At 59.2% G+C, this 20,366-nt stretch overlaps 3 protein-coding genes across 8 annotated transcripts; 2 read left to right on the top strand and 1 right to left on the bottom strand.

Annotated features, from left to right (window-relative positions):
* Nucleotides 1–1,542: 1,542 nt before the first annotated feature.
* On the bottom strand, nt 1,543–20,105 carry NECAB3 (N-terminal EF-hand calcium binding protein 3). 6 transcript variants are annotated; one of them, XM_054467482.2, is made up of 13 exons: nt 18,663–18,909; nt 16,847–16,871; nt 15,135–15,243; nt 14,143–14,168; nt 13,831–13,928; nt 4,719–4,855; nt 4,345–4,463; nt 4,113–4,192; nt 3,957–4,010; nt 3,184–3,296; nt 2,937–3,014; nt 2,400–2,491; nt 1,543–2,315 (listed from the first exon to the last, which is right to left on the bottom strand). In XM_054467482.2, exons 1-13 carry the CDS (start codon nt 18,789–18,791, stop codon nt 2,287–2,289), a joined length of 1,089 nt encoding a protein of 362 aa, XP_054323457.1. In that variant the 5' UTR covers nt 18,792–18,909; the 3' UTR covers nt 1,543–2,286. The 6 variants fall into 6 exon arrangements, with proteins under 6 accessions (XP_054323457.1, XP_054323458.1, XP_054323455.1 ...); XM_054467483.2 differs by lacking the exon at nt 2,400–2,491 and having other exon boundaries at nt 1,543–2,399; nt 18,663–18,927; XM_054467480.2 differs by having other exon boundaries at nt 3,957–4,192; nt 18,663–18,917.
* On the top strand, nt 6,706–8,370 carry C21H20orf144 (chromosome 21 C20orf144 homolog). The gene is made up of 2 exons (XM_054467487.1): nt 6,706–6,924; nt 7,971–8,370. Exons 1-2 carry the CDS (start codon nt 6,799–6,801, stop codon nt 8,322–8,324), a joined length of 480 nt encoding a protein of 159 aa, XP_054323462.1. The 5' UTR covers nt 6,706–6,798; the 3' UTR covers nt 8,325–8,370.
* ACTL10 (actin like 10) lies at nt 10,918–12,964 on the top strand. The gene has a single exon (XM_054467486.2). The coding sequence runs from the start codon at nt 11,947–11,949 to the stop codon at nt 12,682–12,684; it is 738 nt and encodes a 245-aa protein (XP_054323461.1). The 5' UTR covers nt 10,918–11,946; the 3' UTR covers nt 12,685–12,964.
* Nucleotides 20,106–20,366: the final 261 nt, after the last annotated feature.

Below are 20,366 nucleotides of genomic sequence, written 5' to 3' on the forward strand. Positions count from 1 at the left end.
CCTGTAATTCCAGCTACTGGGGAGGCTGAGGCAGGAGAATCGCTTGAATTCAGGAGGCAGAGGTTGCAGTGAGCCAAGATCACACCACTGCACTCCAGACTGGGCGACAGAGCAACTCCGTCTCAAAAAATAACAATAATAAATAAAGATGGCAGTGGGAAGTTTTTTTAGTTTTGAGGATTTGTTGCTACAGTTTTTGTGGAGGACAAAAGAAGCCTTTACAACACAGGACGGAAAGCGGGGCAACGTCCTCCTCAGCTGTCTTCTCTAACTAGACACACTGCCCAGCCTGGGCAACATGGCGAAACCCACATCTCTACAAAAATTAGCTGGGCGTGGTAGTGTGCGCCTGTAGTCCTTGGCTCACTGCAACCTCCGCCTCCTGGGCTCAAGCGATTCTCCTGCTTCAGCCTCCCAAGTAGCTGGAATTACAGGCACACACAGCTACACCCGAATAAGCCTCAAGCCTGCTCAGAGCCCCATGTGGTTCAGATGGTGGCAGCACTTTCTAGGAGCTCCCAGGGATCTGGGTAGCGGGGTGGCGGGAGGACAGCCTGGCACTGGACTGGCCAGGGTGCCACCAGGGACCTCTGTGCAGGTGGCCCAGGGAGCCAGGCTGGTGGAAGAAACTGTCTCCCACAGGGGCCGCCAAGGAGAAACCGCAGGGAAGACCCTGCCTGGAGTCCCAGATGGGATGCCCACCCTGAGCTGGTGCCATCTGAGTTGCCTTCTAGCCAGGCCCCAGCCCAGTAAGGACCTGGCAACACCAGGGCGTTCAGGAACATGGAAAGGACACTCCACCCACCGGCCACCCCCTCACCCTGACTTAAAGCCTCCCATGGCCTCCTTGGGATGTGGCACCTCAGAGGCCCAGCCTCGCCCAGCCCTCTCCCCCCGGCACCCCCAGCTCAGCCCCGCTACTGGGTCACCCTTGGTCCAACCAGGCAAGCCCTGCTTCTCCTCAGGGCCCATGTGCCATCTCCTCTGTCTGGAAAACTGACGCCAACACTCCAGGCCAGGTCAAATGCCATCCTGTGCTCCTGCGGTGCCAGGGGCCTCCTCTTCAGAGCAGCTGCTTAGATGTCCCTCTTGGTCACCTTCCCTCCATGTCCCCAGTAATGGAGGGGGGCAGGAGGACACCCCCAGGGGCTAGTGGGACTGACTCAGCCATTGTCCAACTGGAACCACTCTATGTGGGGTGGCAAGTCCAGCTTGGTGAGAAGGACAGGTCTTCCCACAGGAGCGTAGTCGAGCGATCTGGGCCCAGAGGAGGCTCTGTGTGGGTGAAGCTAGAATCCCTATAAAACCTGCAGAGACATGTCACCCCCTCCCTCAGGCAGGACCCAGCACCAGGGTGTGTCAAGGCCGGGGACCCTCAAGTGGGAAAACTTGCGTCAGCTCTTGTGAGCATCCACTCTGCGAGCGTGAGGGCACAAGGTGGGAACCCGGGGGCTTCCCAAGAGAGGTGCCCTGCCTGGAGCTTCTGGCCTGGGAGGCACACCGGCCCCACAGCCCAGACCTGCGAGAGACAGGAGGCAACACTGGAAGGGACCACTGCCTTTATTGCCTCTGTGCTGGGGTCCCAGCCTGGGGCTCAGAGGCCTCTGGGGGCAATAGGTGACCCTGGACCCAAATTATTGCTACTTGGCCAGGTCACCTTGGGGCTTCCCATATTGCCCTGAGAATGGGTGGGGTGAGGGCATGCAAATGATATGCAAATGACATGCAAACCAACCCAGAGGCCTCTGGCACATCCATGGGTGCTGGAAGAGTCAGAGCCTAGTGGCCTGGGAGGACGACAGGGGCACCCAGGTCAGGCCCAGCCTCGGGGGCAAGGTTTGAGGGGTTGGGGGGTCCCTGAGCATCAGCCCTGCTTCTGCCGCTGGCTGAGGAGGAGCAGAAGCCTGGTCCCAAGACAGCAGGAAGAAAGCAGGACCCTCGCTAGGCGGCCAGATGGCCCGAGGCCCACCCAGACAGGGACGGGACCTGCCCTGGGTCGCTCAGCCAGGCAGGGACAGCAGGGACCAGAATCCAGGTCTCCTGAGCCAGGCAGAAGCCAAAGTAGCTTGGAGGCTGAAGTGACAAACAATAAAATACAGGGATAAATAAATCAATAATAAATAGAAAGCAAGCAGCCCAGTTCCTGATCCCTGGGCTGAGAGCCCTTCCACCAGGCCCAGGTCCAGGAGGAGACAAGCCCTGGTCTTTGCGCTGGGCTGGCCAGTCCAGAAGGCTCCAGAGGGAGGCAGGCAGGGTCCCGGGGCCCTCGGCGTGTGCAGGTCTGGCTCAGTTGTTATTCATTATCCACCAGGAGGCTGGGGGTCAGAGGTGTGGGGTCAGGAGCCCTCAGGAGCCCACTGCCCGTCCAGGGCCACAGTGAGTGGGGGTCCGCCGTATACCTGGGAAGAACACAGTGGTGAGGGTGTCCGGGGCCCGCAGGTGGTCGATGAGGACGCGCTGGAAGGCCTTGCTGCCGGGCGACTGCTGGTGCCTGCGGAGAGACCCAGGCTACCGTGACCTTGGTCTCCCCACTCCCGCCCCATCCTGCTGCCAGGAGCAGACCCCGGCCCTTCTCACACTGCCTCTGGAGCCTCAGTCCTCTCCCCTGTGACACGGGGACGCTGTGTGGGTGGAATGAAGGGCACTGCACACGGTGCTTGGCATAGGCATTGTCACATACATGGTGACAAGTGTGTATTCACTGAGTGCCTCCTGTGTCCCTGTGCTGTATTCAGCTCTTCCCAGTCACCTCCTTTAGCCCATAGGAGTTGGAACTGTTATCACTTCCATTTTGGAAAGGACTTGGGGGCTCGGGCAGGTGGGGTCACTCATCTGAGGTCACAGAGCCAGTAAGCGGGACAGCAGGATTAGAACCCTGGCCTGACTCACTCCAGGGCCACATTCCATGGTGTAAGCGGCCAGACTGGCACTCATACCTTCTCCAGGAGGCCTCATCCTGCCAGAACTCATACAGGGCGAAGGAGGCACCGTCTGGCATCTTCTGGGCGGACACACTGTAGGGCCAAAGAGATGGGCAGGCCAGGCCAGGGCTGCCACCACCTCTGCCTCCCCGGCCTGGGGTGTCTCATGGGAGCCCTGACCCACCCAGGATGGCCAGACCCAGCACCCCTCTCTGCTCACCCCCTCCCCACCAGCCATCCCACCTGCCAGCTGGGGACTCACTGCAGACAATGGCTCTGGGCCCCTGTGAAGTCCACGTAGCAGCGCAGGGCTCGGTGGAAGTCCTGCAGGCCTTCCTCTGCCACCTGGACCTGCCTCTGGGCCACGAGGATGTGCTGGTGGGAGAGGCAGCCGGTCAGCTGGTGCTGGGCCGGGCACAGGGGAGGGACTGGCTGTGGCCTCCAGGAGGTTCCCAGCTGTTTGTTTGTTTGTTTGTTTTTTAAGACAGGGTCTTGCTCTCACCCAGGCTGGAGTGCAGTGGTGTGTGGGATCATAGCTCACTGCAGCTCCTACCTCCCAGGCTCAAGTGATCCTCCCACCTCGGCCTCCCAAGGTGCTGGAATTACAGGCGTGAGCCACCACACCTGGCCCCAGCCTTCTTGACTGATGCCAGATCCAACCTACCCTTTAGCTGGGTTCCTGCCACCAACCTGCCCCTCAGCCTCCCTGTCTCCATCCTCCTCTCCCTGTCTCCAAGGGTGCTGCTTGATCCAGCCACTGTCCCTCCTCCTGCAGTATGCCACCACTTCCTTCCACCCTCCAGCTTCCATCCACACTGCCCCAGACCTGGCTTTCAGAAATGCTGACGGGGAACCAAAGCCCAGAGAAGGGCGGTGGTTCCTGCAGGTTCTCAGAACCCGGCACCTGCCTGCCAGGCCTGGGGGTGGGGCACATGCGCACTGCAGAGGTGGTTGGGCAGCTGGCCCCATGAATCCCCAATTCATGAGCACCCCCAGACACGGCCATCCAGCCGCTTGCCCCTCTCCTGGGCTCACCAAGTCAGGCCCCTTGGCCAGGTCCTCTTCATGCAGGGGTTCCAGCCGGGGGGCCTGTGAGGGCACAGAGTGTGGGCCGGGCCTCCAGCATGGGCCTGGCTCTGGCAGATACCAGGAGGGTCCTCCCTTGTGGGGCCCTGGCCCCATGGCCCTCACCTTGCACTCGAGCTGGTCAATGAGCTCCTGGAGGCGGTTCACCTGGAGCCGCCACTGCATCTCGGCCTCTGAGCTGCGCCCTGTGGGTGGGGCCCGTGCAAGGTCAGGCAGGGGCCTCTCAGGCCCGGCAGGTTCTCAGAATGAAGTGAGGGGCAGTGAAGGAGCGGGCCCTGGGGGAAGGGGGGATGTGGTGCCTGCCTCGGCCAGGCCTCCCACCCCACCCCGGGTGCACCTGTGTCAGAAGAGCCGGGGGACCAAGTGGATGACCGGCTGACACTCCTCAGGGCCCGGCGTCCTGCCCGCCGGCTGCCGCAGGGCCTGCTCTGCGCCTCCACGCTCTCTGCATCTGACCTAGAGGAAGTGAGGCTCACAGGGCCAAGGACTGGGGCCCCAGGAAGGGACAAGCCTGGGTGGGGAAGATAAGCCTCCTGGGACTCCGAGGCCTAGCCCCAAAGCCAGTCTCATTTCACCCCGCCATGGCTACCCTGCCATGGCTTCCCCGCCCAAAAATGCAGGCTCCAGGATGCTGGGATTGTGGGGATTTGGAATGGGGGTACAGTGGGCGCTTGTGCACTAGCCCCACAGGTTGACAGCGCCCTTACATACCGCCAGCCACAGGCCTGGGCCTCCAGGGTATCTGACGCCCCCTCCAGCGAGCTCTGCAGGGCTTGCAGCTGGCTCACCGTCTCCCGCAGCAGGAAGCGCGTCACAAACTGGTCCACTTTGGAGGCCCTCTCGTATTCCTGTGGGCCGAGGAGGGACGGTTAGCATCTCCCAGCCTGGGCTCTGATCTCTTGAGTGGGTCCCCTGCCTCTTGCCCATCAGAGCAGCGGTGGCACCACCAAGAGCAGGGGCACGCAAACCTGGCACAGGCAGGAGGGTACTGAGACCTGATGGGCAGGGAGGGTCTGGATCCCTCCTTGTCCGGGCCTGGCCTCCCTCCCCAGAGGTGTGAGGCCAACTCACAGGAGGCATCTGCCCACCGATGTGCCTGGCCTCTCTGGACCTCACGGCCCCTTCCCTGACGGGGCTACCACCTTCAGCATTGTCATAGCCAGTGAGTCCCAGGCACAGCTAGGCTGGGTGGGGGCTGTCACGAGGTATCCAAGGGCCAATGTTGACACGAGGCAAAATGATGGCGTGGGGTGGCCCCAGACTCACAATCTACGTATTCACTCATTCATTCATTCACTCATGCACACAACACTGGGTGCTTTTTACTAGGAGCTGCTGATAAAAGACAATCGGGTAGCCATCCTCACTCACTCAGACACACACGCCGGCAATGACCCCAACCGACACTGCCAGCCTCCTCCCAGCCCCTCTCAGGGTGGCAGAGAGGCAGGGAGGCTGCCCACATGCTGGGCCCTGCATGGCCCAGCATGGGATTCTGAGGCTCCTCAACTACCTTCAGTTCCTGGAGCTTCCATTTCCTCATCCATCAAACAGGAAAGATGAAACTCAGCACATGGAGCTGCAAGAACCTCCCAGGAGTTAATTCCTGCATAGGACTCAGCCCAGGGTCTGGCACGTAAGCTCTCGATGCCAGACCTGCCAGCCATCTATCGTCAAGTGTAATACAATAAAGGGCCTGCCCACTTGTACACCCAGGAGTCACAGATGTCCTGAGAATTGCCTTTCCTACCACACACACGTGCCAGCGTGGGAGTCCTGGGGAGCTGTAGTCCAGGTGCCTGCCCTCTCCGAGGAGACTCCAGAAGCCTCATCCATCAGAGACTTCATCTCCTGCCATGACCTGCCTCAGCTCAGCCATCAGATGGGACCTCCTGGGCCAGGCTTATGAGCTAGGAGACAGGGACAGAGAAGAAGCTGGGTCTTTTCATTCTCAGACAGGCCAGGGTTTCTATCTCCATGAAATCTTTCCAAAAAATTCCTTTTTGGGTATTTGAGATGATTAGTTTCTGTTGCTTTCAACCAGAGAACAGACAGAAGCACCCACTCAGAGCCAGGCACTACTGCAAGAAGAATTTCATTTAGTCTTTTGTTTTTCTGAGACAGAGTCTCACTGTATCACCCAGGTTGGAGTGAAGCGGCATGATCTTGGCTCACTGCAACCTCTGCCTCCCAGCTTCAAGCAATTCTGCCTCAGCCTCTTGAGTAGCTAGGTTTACAGGCCTGTGCCACCACACCTGGCTAATGTTTGTATTTTTAGTAGAGATGGGGTTTCACTATGTTGCCCAGGTTGGACTCGAATTCCTGACCTCAGGTGATCCACCCGCCTCGGCCTCCCAAAGTATTGAGACTACAGGCATTAGCCACCGTGCCAGGCCTCATTTAACCTTTGTAACAATTTACAGGAACCATAACTGACCCCATTTTGCAAATGAAAAAACAGGTCCAGAGAGGTTGATAACCTGAGCTTAGGTCACATAGCAAGTTAGTGGCAGGGCCAAAATTCATACCCAAACCACAGAAATCCCCCTCTATTCACCACTAAGCACCTTACATGCATTGCCTCATTTATGATCATTAGCCCAGTTTTACAGCTGAGAAACCAAGGCTAGAAGTGACTGAGTGGAGCCCAGATTCACCTGTGGGCCCTGGAAGGCAGTGCTCAGAGACTGCAATTGGTGAGGTCAGCCCGTGAGGTCACAATGTTGCCAGGGCCCAGAGGGCAGAGCAGACGGAGTGTGGGCCATCGTCCCCAGTGGTGACCAGCCCTGCCATGGGAAACTATAGTTCCCACAAAAGGACCAAAGCACCCGAGCAGGCCCGCAAGGAGAGGCCGGCTGACATGGACAAGGCCTGGTGGAAACCGTTCCTCAACCACCTCACTCGGAAGAAGCCAGCTGTGAGTACGGGGGATGGGGAGCAGAGCTGGGGAGGCAGATGGGGGTCAGAGAAAGCTGGACACGTGGGTGGGAAGGGATGCTGGGAGTCTAGGCCTTGTGTGCAGCAGTCCTAGGGGGTGAGGGAGGAATTTGAAAATCTCTCCCAAGGATGAGGATCCCAGGAGCCCATATGGGTGTGGATGGGGGTCCTTTCAAGGTGGCTCACGCCTGTAATCCCAACACGTTGGGAGGCCAAGGTGCGTGGATCACTTTAGCCCAAGAGTTTGAGATCAGCCTGGGCAACATAGGGAGGCCCCATCTCTACAAAAATAAAAAATTAGCTGGTTGTGGTGGTGAATGCCCGCAGTCCCCGCTACTCAGAAGACTGAGGTGGACTACGTGAGCCCAGGAGGTCAAGGATGCAGTGAGCCGTTGACAGGACCACTGCACTCCAGCCTGTGGGACACAGCAAGACCCTGTTTGACTCAGTCTTCAAAAAAAAAAAAAGCCCAGAAGGGAGGGCAGAGATTCCAGAACCAGAAAGTGGATGAGACTTGAGAGCCCAGGGGGGTGAGCATGAGTGGAATTCTCTCCCAACCCTGGACGAATGGGTGGAGATCCCAACACGGAGAATCAGTTCTAGTTGGTACTACTGGAGCTAGAGACGGGGAATTCCCTAGTGCCCTCTCTTCAGCTCCTAGGCTCAGAACTTCCCTGTCTCCCTCTCAAACAAGCAGAGGCCCTGGACCAGGCGGGGGTGGAAGGTGCTGAGAGCCCCTGACATAGGGCCTGGAAGGGATCTCATAAACTTAGACGGAACTGGTCTCAGGAAGTCAGCTTGGGATGGATGAGGGTTTCAAGAAGGGAGGCGGAGTCCGGGGCGCCACGCAGGGAAGGTCGGGCTTCCCCGCGGCCTGAATTGGACAGGGGTCCCCTCTAGCCCTGTGCATGGGAGGATGACAGGACCCGGGTGGACGAGGGTCCCAAGAGGAGCGCGGGGCGGCCCCGGGTCGTGGGCTCGGCCCTAGCGCGCTCTCCCGCCTCACGCCCCTATTCCACCCCCCAGACCAGGATCGTGCTGATTCTCTCCCTGGACGAGCGGCAGCCGCAGGCCAATGCTGGGCGACGGATTGACTACGCGTCGGGCGCCGGGCTGGGCTCCCCGGCGGCACCCACGTTGCGCGGAGCGGGCGAAGGTAGCGAGCGCGAGCCGAAGATGCCGGTACTGCTGCTGCTACTGCGGCGAGAGGCGAGGCGGCCGGAAGAGGGCGGGGCCGGTGTAAGGGGCGGGGCCAGGGCAGTGCTGAGCTGGCCGCGGCTGCTCTCGCGCTTCCGGTCCCCGGGGAAGGATCCCCGCGAAGCCGGCCCGGCCGAAGAGCAGCCGCGCAAACGGCGCCGCTGCCCTCGCCCGCGGCTTTAAACGCTTGGCCCGGACCCCGCCCAATAAAGAGTGCGTGGCAACCCTGGCGCCTGCGAGCCCTGTTGGAGGCGTCTGGTCGCGGAGTCGGGGTGGGCAAAGCTCAGCCTAGGAGCCGCACAGGGGTGAACGGGGCGTAATGAAGGCAGAGCCATCGCCACGGTCTGGAGCCAGGGCTGTCTTTTGCTTTCTCCTTCCTTGTGCCAAGGGTCAGAACAGAACCCCAAACCTTGCTACAGTGGCGGGAGGCAGTCTCCTTCCCCCAATACTCCAAACCCAGGTCACCTCCTGCCCAGTCTGCAGGCTCAAGGGAGGTGGGCTTGGGCAAACCCAGGCTTGGCCATGCTAGTGAGAGGGACCTGCTTCCGGCAAAGCCTGACATCCCCCCGGCATCCAGAAATCCCTCTTAGGCATGAGGGAGGGTTCCAGGCCAACAGGCACCATCCTGGGTAAGAACAGCCAGGACGGCAGTCAGCTGGGGCAAGGCCTGAGACGTGGATTCTGCCTGTGGACGCACCCAGGAGAAGCTGGAAGCCCTGGGCCTCTGGCCCCTCACTCCTACACATTGTGCTTGGTAACCCCAAAGCACTCAGGCCCCCCAGTCTTCCCCAAGGCACCTCTGTCTCCCAACCTACCCTATCCCATCTCCTTCCCCACGTGACAAAGACTTCTTCCAAACCACTTACCTGTCTAGAACAGCTCACTCCCCTGCTCATAAGCTTTCAATAGGTCTCCATTACCAACAGGGAAAAAGCCCACAGCCTCAGTCTCACTCCCCAAATCACTTAGAAGAAGCCCTGCCACACTTTCTGAGGGCGGGATCCTGCTGCTGCTTCTCCTCACTCTCCCGGGTCCCAAATCCAGCTCCACACCCAATGCCACCCCTGGCCTGCCGAACCTGCAGCCCGCCTTCCTGCCACACTGGTGACCAACCTCAGGATGCCTTCTTTTGGGGGCAGATGCAGCAGGACTGAAGTCCCAGCTCACTAGAGCCACCAGCCCAGCTTCTGCTGAAGATGCACTTTTGTCACTGTCACCAGGATGAACATCTCCTCCACCTTGCCTGCACCAGGCTGGAGGCTGCAAGACCTATAACATCACTCCTGCTAATTGTGAGAACTGACTCTTCCCTACCGTCCACATGGTTACAATCAGGGTAACCATGTTCTTCCATGGGGCTGCACCTCCTGCCCATACAGTGATTGGCCCAAGCTGGTCCTGTCAGCCCCTCCCCCTAGGATTGTGATTCAGGAGCTGTAAGGGACCATGTTCTCTACTTGAACATGCACAGGCTAAGCCAACCTTCAGAATAAAAACACAATGCAGGCCAAGTGCAGTGGCTCACACCTGTAAACCCAGCACTTTGGGAGGCTGAGGCAGGCGGATCACGAGGTCAGGAGATCGAGACCATCCTGGCTAACACGGTGAAACCCCGTCTCTACTAAAAATACAAAAAACTAGCCAGGCATGGTGGCGGGCGCCTGTAGTCCTAGCTACTCGGGAGACTAAGGCAGGAGAATTGAACCCAGGAGGCAGAGGTTGCAGTGAGCTGAGATCGCGCCACTGCACTCCAGCCTCGGCAACAGAGCGAGACTCCATCTCAAAAAACAAACAAAACAACACAATGCAGTGCACATCCTGGGTTCCCCACAGCCCCGCAGTCAGATTCTGTTCCTGAAACCTGATTTCACCTTTGCTCTTGATACCCATAACATGTAAGATCCTTGTAATAAAGTCCTTATTTTGGCCTACATTCACCTGAGTCTTCTACCTGCAACCAAACTGGTCCTGAAGATGAGGCTTTGCAGAGACAAGAAGTGGCCTCTTTCCCGTGTGGGGGGATTATTACTACCTTTTGGAGGAGAAAACCGAACCCAGAGAAAGATCAAGACTTGCTTAGGACTGCACAGTGAGTCAGTTTCAGAACTGAGTCTTGCTGGGTGCGGTGGCTCACACCTGTAATCCTAGCACTTTGGGAGTCCGAGGCGGGTGGATCACCTGAGGTCAGGAGTTCAAGACCAGCCTGGCCAACGTGGCGAAACCCTGTCTCTACTAAAAATACAAAAATTAGCCGGGTATGGTGGTACACGCCTGTAGTCCCAGCTACTCAGGAGGCTGAGGCAGGAGAATCACTTGAACTCGGAAGGCAGAGGTTGCACTGAGCTGAGATTGCAACGCTGCACTCCCAGCCTGGGTGACCGAGACTCCGTCTCAATAATAATAATAATAATAATAAAAAGAACTGAGTCTCAAACTCAGGCCCACGTGAATCCATCCGTGGAAGCCCATAAAGGTAGGGCCAGAGCCTCTCGGGGGCTCCAGGGAAGCTGTAGATCTGTGATTAAAAAGCTTTTTCTTCAGCACTGGGAGGGTAGGGGGCCACACATCTGGCCAGAGTACATCAGATAATTCTAAGTGGTTTGGGAAAGGAATCAGACTGTGCTGGGCTGCTGAAGCCAGACCCCTGGATGCCAAAATCACTGCCCTTGGCTCTGTCCAGGAGAGAGGATGGGTCCAGGGAGTTGTCACAAGGTAGGGGGCTGCGAAGTGCAGCTGCTGGGGAGTGAGGTCACAATGACCCCAATCCAAGTTTTCTGCCTTCTGACCAGCCCCTCCCCCCTCAACCAGGAACTTCCGTCAAGCCCAGGTGAGAGGTGCCAGGAGGCTGCCTGGGTCCTCAAGGGGGATATATGTCCAAATGGCCTTACCACAAGGCCCCTTCGCCCTCAAAGTTCTGCTCCTCCTGGGGGCTTCTTAGGATCTAAAAGGATCAGTCCTAGCCATCTCATCAGCCATCTCAGCAAGGGCTGACAGGGCAGAACAGCAAAGCAGAGGCGAGTCCTGAGAGCGTGGAGCCTGAAGCCCGGTGCCGGAGGGAGACCAAGAGGGTGAGATGCGGCTAGAATCCAGCCAGAGCGGAGACTGAAGCCTGAACTAGGGGCCGGGCCTCAGGCCTAGGAACTAGCCAAGAGCTGAAAAGGAGGCGGACGGCCCGGACAGAAGAGGCGGGGCTTTCAGACAAGAAGGCGGAGCCAAGAGCTGAGAAGGGTGGTGATGTGGTCCAGAAGAGGAAGAACTTAGGCCCCGGAGGCAGAGCCAAGGGCTGAAGGGGACTACTCCCTAGGACAGAGGCCGGGAGGTCTCGGGCCGACTAAGCCGAGTGGCGCGGAGGAGCGGAGCCTTCAGCCCCGCGGCTGGGCCGAGCCCGAAGGTGGCGTCGGCGTCGGGGAGCCGCCGCGTGCACCGGCCGCCCTCCCTGGGCCGCATCGCGGTGGTGGTGGACCAGGGCTCGGGCTTCACCAAGGCGGGCTTCGCGGGCGAGAACCAGCCGCGCATAGTGCTGAAGAGCTCTAGCCTGGTGCCCAGCTGGGACCGGCCGGTGCTGCCCGGCGCGCCGGGCTGCGAGCTGGCGGGCGGCGTGGCGCGGGCGCACCCCATCAAGCACGGCGTGGTGGCGGACTGGGAGGCGCTGGAAGGGCTGTGGGAGCGCCTGCTGGTGGGCGGCCTGCGGGTGTGCCCAGAGCAGTGGCCCGTGCTGGTGAGCGACTCGCCGTCGGCGCCGCCCGCGGGCCGCGAGAGGGTGGCGGAGCTGCTGTTCGAGACCCTGGCAGTGCCCGCGTGCCACATGGCTAGCACCGCGTTGCTGGCGCTCTGCTCCACCGGCGCGTTCAGCGGGCTCGCCGTGGAGGCGGGCGCGGGCGTGTGCCACGCCACGCCCATCTACGCGGGTCACTCGTGGCACCAGGCCACCTTCCGGCTGAACGTGGCAGGCAGCACCCTGTCGCGCTACCTGCGGGATCTGCTGATGGCGGCGAACCCTGACCTCTTGCAGCAGGCCCTGCCCCGCAAGTCCATCACACATCTTAAGAAGCGCAGCTGCTACGTGTCCCTGGACTTCGAGGGCGACCTCCGCGACCCCGCCCGCCACCATCCGGCCAGTTTCAGCATGGGTAACGGGTGCTGCGTCTGCCTCAGCAGTGAGCGCTTCCGCTGCCCCGAACCCATCTTCCAGCCGGGCCTGCTGGGCCAGGCTGAGCAGGGGCTGCCCGCGCTGGCCTTCCGGGCGCTGCAGAAGATGCCCAAAACGCTGCGGACACGGCTGGCAGACACCGTGGTGCTAGCCGGCGGCTCCACGCTGTTTCCTGGCTTCGCCGAGCGCCTGGACAAGGAGCTGGAGGCGCAGTGCAGGCGGCACGGCTACGCGGCCCTGCGGCCCCACCTGGTGGCCAAGCATGGGCGTGGCATGGCTGTGTGGACCGGCGGCTCTATGGTGGCCTCCCTGCACTCCTTCCAGCGCCGCTGGATAACTCGGGCCATGTACCAGGAGTGTGGCTCCAGGCTGCTGTACGATGTGTTCAACTGAGTCAGGCTGGACTTGGGGGGTGGCACTGCGGTGGGGGACAGCTCTCTATCTAAAGAGTCAAGTGTTTGGAGCTGGCAGGGTCCTTCTGGAGGTTGGAGCTGACTGGATGGGTCACCCCCATACCCTTTCTGGGCCAGGAGGAGGTATTTGGGACCCATGGGACCCTCATTTTGAACTGCAGTTTGAATCTCCCCAACCACTGCCAGTTCAGAGAATGCCAGTCCAGCTGCCTACCCCCAGGGCTCTTACTTTATAGCAATAAAGGTGATGCCCCACTTGTGTCCGTGCCACAGATATGGGAGTTCCTCCAAACCCTCGTCATGTACCATTTGGACACACATCCGATGCCAGGCCCCAAGGGGCGATCCCTTGAAAAGCTACTAAATCTCATGTGAAAGTCACCAGGAAGAGAAGCCCTGTGCCTAGCCATGTGCTCAGGTCATTGTTGACGATGAGTGCCTCAGTTTCCCCTTCTGTAAAAAGTGGGGCCAGGCACAATCCCGGGGCTGCTCACTGCTCCCTCCCCTTACAAGAGCTATGGAGCAAAGGGAGGTGGAGATATTTCTTGAACACACAAAGGGAAGGGCGGCTTATTTTTTGAAAGTCACCACTCAAGGGCCTCAAGCCCTGGCTATCAGCTCTGTTCGAGCTTGTGCATACACGTGTCCACATATGCACACAAATGCATGGGTGTTCACGTGCCTGCCTACTCACATATGTCCTCGGGCCAGGCCCTGCCCTGTGAACCTGTGAGCACAGCCTTCCATGCCTAGCCCAGCACTGAATGATATCCCACCACAGTTGCGACAGGCCCGCAACTAAAGCAACAGCAGCCCCTAGTATGAAGCACCTAGTGTGTGCCAGACATTATTCTGGGTGCTGGAAACAGAACAAAACAGACAAAAATCCCTGCCTTCGTTCTCACTCGTCACAGTGATGTATGAAGGGCGGCTCTATTGTTATGATGGTTTACAGATGAGGAAACAGGCCCAGAGAGGTCAAGGGGCACAGCTACAAAGTGGGAGCCAGGATTTGAACCCAAGCCCCTAGCTCTATAACCCTGAGTCAAGACTGCGGAGGATCCCACAGCACAGCAGATGCCCGCTGCCTCACAGTGGATCCCCCACCATCAGCCACTCTACTCACCAGCTTGGTGGCATCCATGGCAGCGAGCACTGCACGGTTCAGCGATTCCAATGCAGCCAGTACCGGCCGGTAGACACCCAGGTGCTCTGAGAAGTAGTCTGCAGGCAGAAGAGGTGCTCAACGGTTCCTGGACCCCCACCCATCTACCCACCCTAGGATTCTGGCCCCCTGGAATTCCTCAGCAGCCAAGCAGGCCTTACATCTTGAGCCCAGCCCAACCTGTCCCATCAGGAGACCAGCAACAGTCCCTTGCCATACCTACTCTGGGGCCCAGCGGCCCCAGGAGACAAGAGCTCCCATGGGCCTACTCACCACACAGTTTTTCCGTTTCTAAATTGCTGCAGGGAAAAGAGAAGGCGCCCTTCAGACCTGGGCCTGGTAAACTGGGACTAATGGGGCCAATGCCCCACATCCCACCCCACCAACTCCCAGCTCAGCCTAACAAGGCCACTTCTGCTCCACCCCAGATTAAGTTGCTCCTGTGGACAGAATCCTTGCAGGGTTAGAGAATGGGTTCTACTGCCCCCACCAATCACTCTAAGGGCAAAGATTCAGACCCATTCTTGGCTGCCAAGAGGATCTCAGGCCAGGGGAAGATGGATGTGGACACAGGCCAGTGAGAAGTGGTCAGAGCTGCGAAGGGGAAGCCAGGTGCAGGGAAGTCCAGGGGCGGCATGGGGTATTTAGTTGGTAGGTTAGGGAGGGTTTCCTAGAGGAAGAGCTGCCTAAGTGAGGCCCTGAAGGACAAGGAACTGGCTAGGGAGTCTGGCCAGGAGGGGAGGGGGAGCACTGCAGACGAAGGTTCCAGCCCAAGTCTCAGGAGCCTGAGACTGACCCTCAGGAAGAGGGAGAAGGGAAGTAGAGGGAGTAACAGCGGTTCGTGCGTTTGCACCCCTGGGAGCAGGCACAGGAAGGAGCGTGCAACTCCTGCCAAGACGCGTAGATGTGGGAGCACACAAGGGGTAGATAGTTGCGTGTTCGTGCACTGCATTCTCGGGTGGAAGCAGGCGGGGCCCAGCTGTCCCCAGGCATCCTCTGGTCCCTGTGGGAAGCGGGAATGGGGAGCTGAGCCATGGGTGGTGACTCAGACTTGGCTATTTTGGGGTCCCAGCTGGAAGCAGTGTAGTGGGCAAAGCTGTAGCTGGAGAGGGGGTAGGCAGGCGGGTAAAGTTGGAACTGAGCCCTGGTACCTTTCTCCCTGCCCCCTCTTTCTCATCCTACAAAAGGAACCAAGGCAGCAGGGGACACAGTGGGGTAAAGACAACCTGGCCTCGCATCTACCCACGGTCCCCTGTCATACTCACTCGGTGAGATGCCCATCAATGCCGCTGAACAGTTCCTGCAGCTCCCCCGGGCTGAGAACCCCATCGGCAAAGTAATTCTGGAATTCCTCAAATGAGAGCTTCCCATCATCTGGTGGCAGGGGGAGGACAGGGAGCAGAGGAGGTATCCCTGACCCTGACTGCACCCCTGCCACCAGGTCCAGGGTCCCAAAGGCCTCATAGCATCTGACAACCATCTAGCCAGGTGAGATGGGATTCTGAGCTCAGTGGGGGGCCTGACTGTTGGGGACAAAAGGACTGGGGTCCTCAAAGGTGTCCAATGAAGGCAACAAAACCTACTTTGCAGGCACCAAAGGGACAGGGCAGTGTGTACATAGCATTGGGTAAGAACTCAGTAAATGTTCGCCAAGTGAAAAAACAAGCAACAGGCTGGGACACAGCCACAGTGTGGCAGGGCCTAGACGTCACCTGGAAGGACTTGGGGACCAGCCTCGCTGCAGGACACAAGGAACCTCCATTCTCTGGACCCAGGACCTTCACAGAGAAGCCACGGGGAGGCAGATGGAATCCTCCTACTAGTTGGAGCCTCTGTAGGCAGCAGCAGGCTGGCTCAGAAGGGAATGAGCTCCCCATCACAGGGGCATGTGAGCAGAGGCTGGGAGCACTTATGTGGGACAAAGACATGGGATTTGGCCTGAATGATGTGTGAAGTCTATGAGCAGATGGGTGCGGGGAGCTGACCCGGGGGAGGATCTGAACCTCCCCAGACAGAACTCCCTGATCCAAGTGAGAGCATGTGTCCTGATCAATGGGTTGGGACAAACAATCCCCGTCAATTTGAAGAGACCCGAGGAGAAGGGGCAAAGAATGGGGACAGGACCCCGTCTCTAGGAGGATGAAACACAAGAGGGCGTGAAGACCCAGATGAAAGGAGCCCCAGACTGACTGCGAAGCTCAGACCCTCCACCAGCCACACAGGGCACAGTGGGCCGCTCCAAGTCACCTAGGGGGAGCAGCCTGTTGCTGGATGGGTCCCCTAGGGCTCCTGCTTTAGCTTCCAAGGTTCTCCCAGAACAGGGTCTGAGACTGCCCAGGACCCAAGGCAGGAGGAGCCGACTCCTTTGACACTGGACCCAGCTTTATCCTTGCCCAAGGCGTGGGTTCAGTTGTGTCCTCCAAGACCTCCCTGGTCCAGATGGTTGGTCACATGACAAGTTACTGAGCCCTCTAAAAACCTGAGTAAAATCTCCAAAAAGGCCTCATCTCCATTACCTCACTCTTCCAAGTGCCTCACACAAGGAGCCTGGGACTAAATGCTGCAAAGACCCAAGTTCGAGCCTATCAATTAAAGGCTGTGTGACCTTAGGCAACTTGCTTCACCTCTCTGGGCCTCTGCTCCTTTATGAAATAGGGTGAATTCCAATCTAGCTGGTGGCTGTGAGGACAACAGAGGGCCACGTACAGGAAGTGCCCATCACCATGCCAGGATGCTGTGTGAAAATCAGCCCCTATCTCCAGTCCGTGGCCAAACCACATTCTCTCCACTCTCCATCCTGCCAAACTTGGCTGAGAACAGCACTTCCTCTAGGAAGTGCCTTGATTGATTCTCCTGTTTTGGGCCCCTAAGATTTGTCTCAACTCTTGACTTCCCACCCAACCTCCCAACTCTCCCTGGGTCTCCTGGATGCCTCCCACTCTGCCCCACCGTGGGACCCAGGGGAAGCTACACTCACCATTCTTGTCTGCTCTGTGGAAAACCTAGAGGACAAAGGGACATAGAACTGTGAGTGCCACCCGGGAAGCCAGAGGCCCCCACTCAACCCGACAGGGTCCCAGCTGGCCGGCCTACCCCCTGCCTCGCCTTTCCTCCCGCCCAGCCTGGTCCCAAACCACCTGCCCAGCTCAGCCCTGCAGGAGCTTTTCCTGCAAGCGGGGCACAGGAAGAGCACGCAGCGGGTGCCACCTCCACTCACTTCTCCTGCAGGGCCTGGCCTCGTGGGGGGTGCTCCTGACCAGTTCCCTGCGTCCCCACCTCCCACACCCAGAGTGCAGCCCAAGTTCTATCTGATACATCAGCCCCTGGCACAGTTCCAGCTTGAGAAAGGTTGAGGAGATGGGCCGGGTTGCAGCCCAGGAATCTTGCACAGCCGTCCTAGACCTGAGCCCCGAGCTCTGCTGTGTGGCCATGGTCTACCCCAGCTGCCCTCTCTGAGCTGTTTCCTTGCGTGCTGTTGAAGACCAACAGCAGGCAGTGGTTACTCTGTCTCTGCAGGTGCCTGAGTTACCCACTAGCAAATAGATCAGGAGCAGCTGGGGTTAACTCTTTCCGGACTGGGGCTTCCTATGGGGCTGAATGTGAGGAACTTCGGCAGGCGTGTGTGTACACACACACGTCCAAGGGGGAGTGGGGGTGGCAGAAGGCAAGTTCGGCAGATTTCATTTATGAAGTGGAGATGAAGAGCAACAGAGGCAGAGAGGAGCAGAGTCAAGACAGGTCCCCGTCTCTCTCAGTGACCTGCTCCCAGGTCACCCAAAGCAGCCCAGCAAAGGGGAGACTGGCAGGCCTGGCAAGCAGGGGTGGGCCAAGCCTGGGCCGAGAGCCCCCATGAACTCCAGGTCCTGAACGCCAACCCCCTCCAGGGTCCTGTTTTCTCAGGGTCAGCGGGGCTCAGGAAAGACTCTAACCTCTAGACTAACTCAGAGAAGGTCTGCCACTGGCTGAGGGGCACACAGCAAGCCAGGGAGGCCCAGGTGGGGTAGATGGAGATCTTGGGAGTGGGCAGGGGTGCTAAGCTGGGAATGGGGACACCTGGGGTCACCCTATTGTATCCCTGCCTCCATGACTGACCTGAGACATATCCCCTCAGGCCTTGGTTTTCCTACTTGGGAAGAGGGAAGGTCAGGTCCCTTCCAGCCAGGGCTGTGGTCAAGGTGCTGAGTCACTAGGGGCAGTGGGGAGGGGGCGGGAGACAGCTTTGCCTTTGCCTCCCTCTGGAGTTGGGGCATGAGGGGGCCAGGACAGAGCCAAGCACAGCGGTGAACGGTGGAGAAAGGACTCAGGGCCGTGGCTGGTGCCCATGGGGGCCGCAGGGCCACCCGTGGTCCCATGGGAGGGTGACTCTGAGCAGCCCTTACCAACTGTAGGACTCTGCTGCCCTGGAGTTGGGGCCTGAAGGACTCTAGGGGCGGCACTAAGAGTCAGGAGTGAGGGGCCCTTGTGCTTCCAGGCTCCCCTTCCCCAGTCAGCCCAGCCTGGAGCTGCCACAGAGTGGGGTGACCGCTGCTGTGATTGTCGACAGCCCCCCGCCAACACCAGACACACAAATGGGGTGGGCTGAGGGGTGGGAGGCAGCAGGGGCAGTGACACTGGAGACATGGAGAGACAGAACAGGTGACACAAAGGCAGAAAGGTCAAGAGGAAACAGACAGCAGGGCCAGAGAGAGGGGCAGAGACCCAGAAACAGCGGCGGGGCCCGAACAACCCCGGAGGGTGAGACTAACAGAGACTCGGGCAGGGAGACACCGCGACCAGAGCTCGCGCCCACTTACGTCCTGGAAGAGCGTGTGTCCGGCGGGCCCCGGGTCCGGCGCGAGCTGGGGGTACCGCGGGGTCTGGGGCTGGGGCTGGGGCGCGGGCGGCCGGAGCAGGCACACGGTGAGCAGCCCCGCGCACGCCATGGCGCCGCCGCCCGCTCGCTGGGGCTCTGCTGCGGTAGCTGCCGACCCTGGACGCCGCCGCTGACTCGGTGTGGCTAGAGGCCGCCCCTTGGCGCCGGCGCCGACGCGCGGGCTCAGGCCCCGCCCCCTCCCCGCCCCCGCGGACGCCGGGTTCCCTCGCCTCAAGGTCCAACTCCAGCGCCGCGGGCTTCCGCGCTTCCGCAGCCACAGCGGAGGGGGAGGCGCCCGAGGGCTCCGATCCCGCGACGGCCTGTCGGGAGCAGAACCTAGGGCTGCGCGCCTACCCAGAGGGACAGGATGACCAAACCAGTGCCGAAAAGTCAGGGTGACACGAGTGGGTAAAACCCACCAGGACTTCACCTTTTGGGGCGTCTGTATCCTCATCTGCAAAAATGGTACTGGTAGACACCCTATGGGATCGTTGGGACTCATTCAATGTCAAGTGCTTGCAACGGGGGCTAGCGCAGAGGAAGCCCACAGATCCGTGTGGCCGACTCCCAGGCATCCCGACGCCCGCCCTCTCTGGCACTCAGCGCAGAGTGCCCTCCCTTCAACCCGTTCTCCACACAGCAGCCAGGGGGAGCTTTTAAGATGCGAAAGAGGTGTCACTTCGGTCTCCAGTGACTCCTTCGCCCCTGAATAAAGCTTAAGACTGAACGCCCCACTCCAGAAGCACCACTCTTGACCCTCACCTCAGGACCGCAGCCACACTGCTTTCTCTCCGGTCCTCTGTCCCGCTCCCTCCTGCCCAAGGCCTTTGCCCATCGTGTCCGCTGCTTGGTGTTTTCTTCCTCTGATTAACTCCTACTTATTTTACAGCGCTCAGCTTAAGCACCACCCATTCCAGAAAGCCTTTCCTGATTTTCTCATTTATGCAGATCTCCTCTTTCAGACCCTGAGAGCACCATGAAGGCAGGTAACACCCGTGTCCCCAGAACTGTTAAATACTTGACACAGAACCAGTCCACTGTATTTGTTACATGTTTACTAATGTCCAGAAACGTCTGGAAGGAAGACAGCAAACTGAGCAGAGTGGCCTCTAGGGCTGGGGAAAGGAGAGGCCACTCATTACTCTGCACTTTGGGCGCACTGAATAGCATTCTTGGCTTTCTACAACAAAAACCTTTACTGGATCTGCTTTTGAGTTAGGACCAAAATAGCGATGAAGCTGACCTTTCTTCGAGTTATGAGGCTCAAATCAAATCAGGCACAGACAGGGAGAAGGGAAGTGGAGAATGGGCATTTCCCCAGCAACCTTGGCCTCTCCCGCCCCGAAATGTTCCCAACAGAGTCCCAAAACCCGGCCCAAACGTCATCAAAATATTTATTAAAACCAAAGCAGGAGGGAACAGAGCTGTTAGGAAGCAAATCAAAGTGCAGATTGGAGGGTGGGGCAGAGCAGTGGGGAGGCAAGCGCTTCAGACACTGCAGGAGGGACCACAGGGTCTGGGCTGGGGGAGGCCTTCACCACCCCTCCTGCCCACATCGGTAAAGGTCCCCCACTCACCTCTCCCATCTCATATCCATCCTGGGGGGCAGCTGGGGCCCTGAACTGGCCCCCTGGAGAGGGCCCAC

This window comes from Pongo pygmaeus, chromosome 21 (genome assembly GCF_028885625.2).
Source record: "Pongo pygmaeus isolate AG05252 chromosome 21, NHGRI_mPonPyg2-v2.0_pri, whole genome shotgun sequence".
Taxonomy (NCBI): domain Eukaryota; kingdom Metazoa; phylum Chordata; class Mammalia; order Primates; family Hominidae; genus Pongo; species Pongo pygmaeus.

Bases quoted from the DNA above. Each gene is read 5' to 3' on its own strand.
- ACTL10 (XM_054467486.2), top strand. From the start codon at position 11,947: ATGGCTAGCACCGCGTTGCTGGCGCTCTGCTCCACCGGCGCGTTCAGC.
- C21H20orf144 (XM_054467487.1), top strand. From the start codon at position 6,799: ATGGGAAACTATAGTTCCCACAAAAGGACCAAAGCACCCGAGCAGGCC. The intron at 6,925-7,970 runs GTGAGTACGGGG...TCCACCCCCCAG, and splicing joins TCACTCGGAAGAAGCCAGCT to ACCAGGATCGTGCTGATTCT.
- NECAB3 (XM_054467480.2), bottom strand. From the start codon at position 18,791: ATGGCGTGCGCGGGGCTGCTCACCGTGTGCCTGCTCCGGCCGCCCGCG. The intron at 14,169-15,134 runs GTGAGTATGACA...TTTTCCCTGCAG, and splicing joins ATTGATGGGCATCTCACCGA to CAATTTAGAAACGGAAAAAC. The intron at 4,464-4,718 runs GTATGTAAGGGC...CACTTCCTCTAG, and splicing joins GCCCAGGCCTGTGGCTGGCG to GTCAGATGCAGAGAGCGTGG.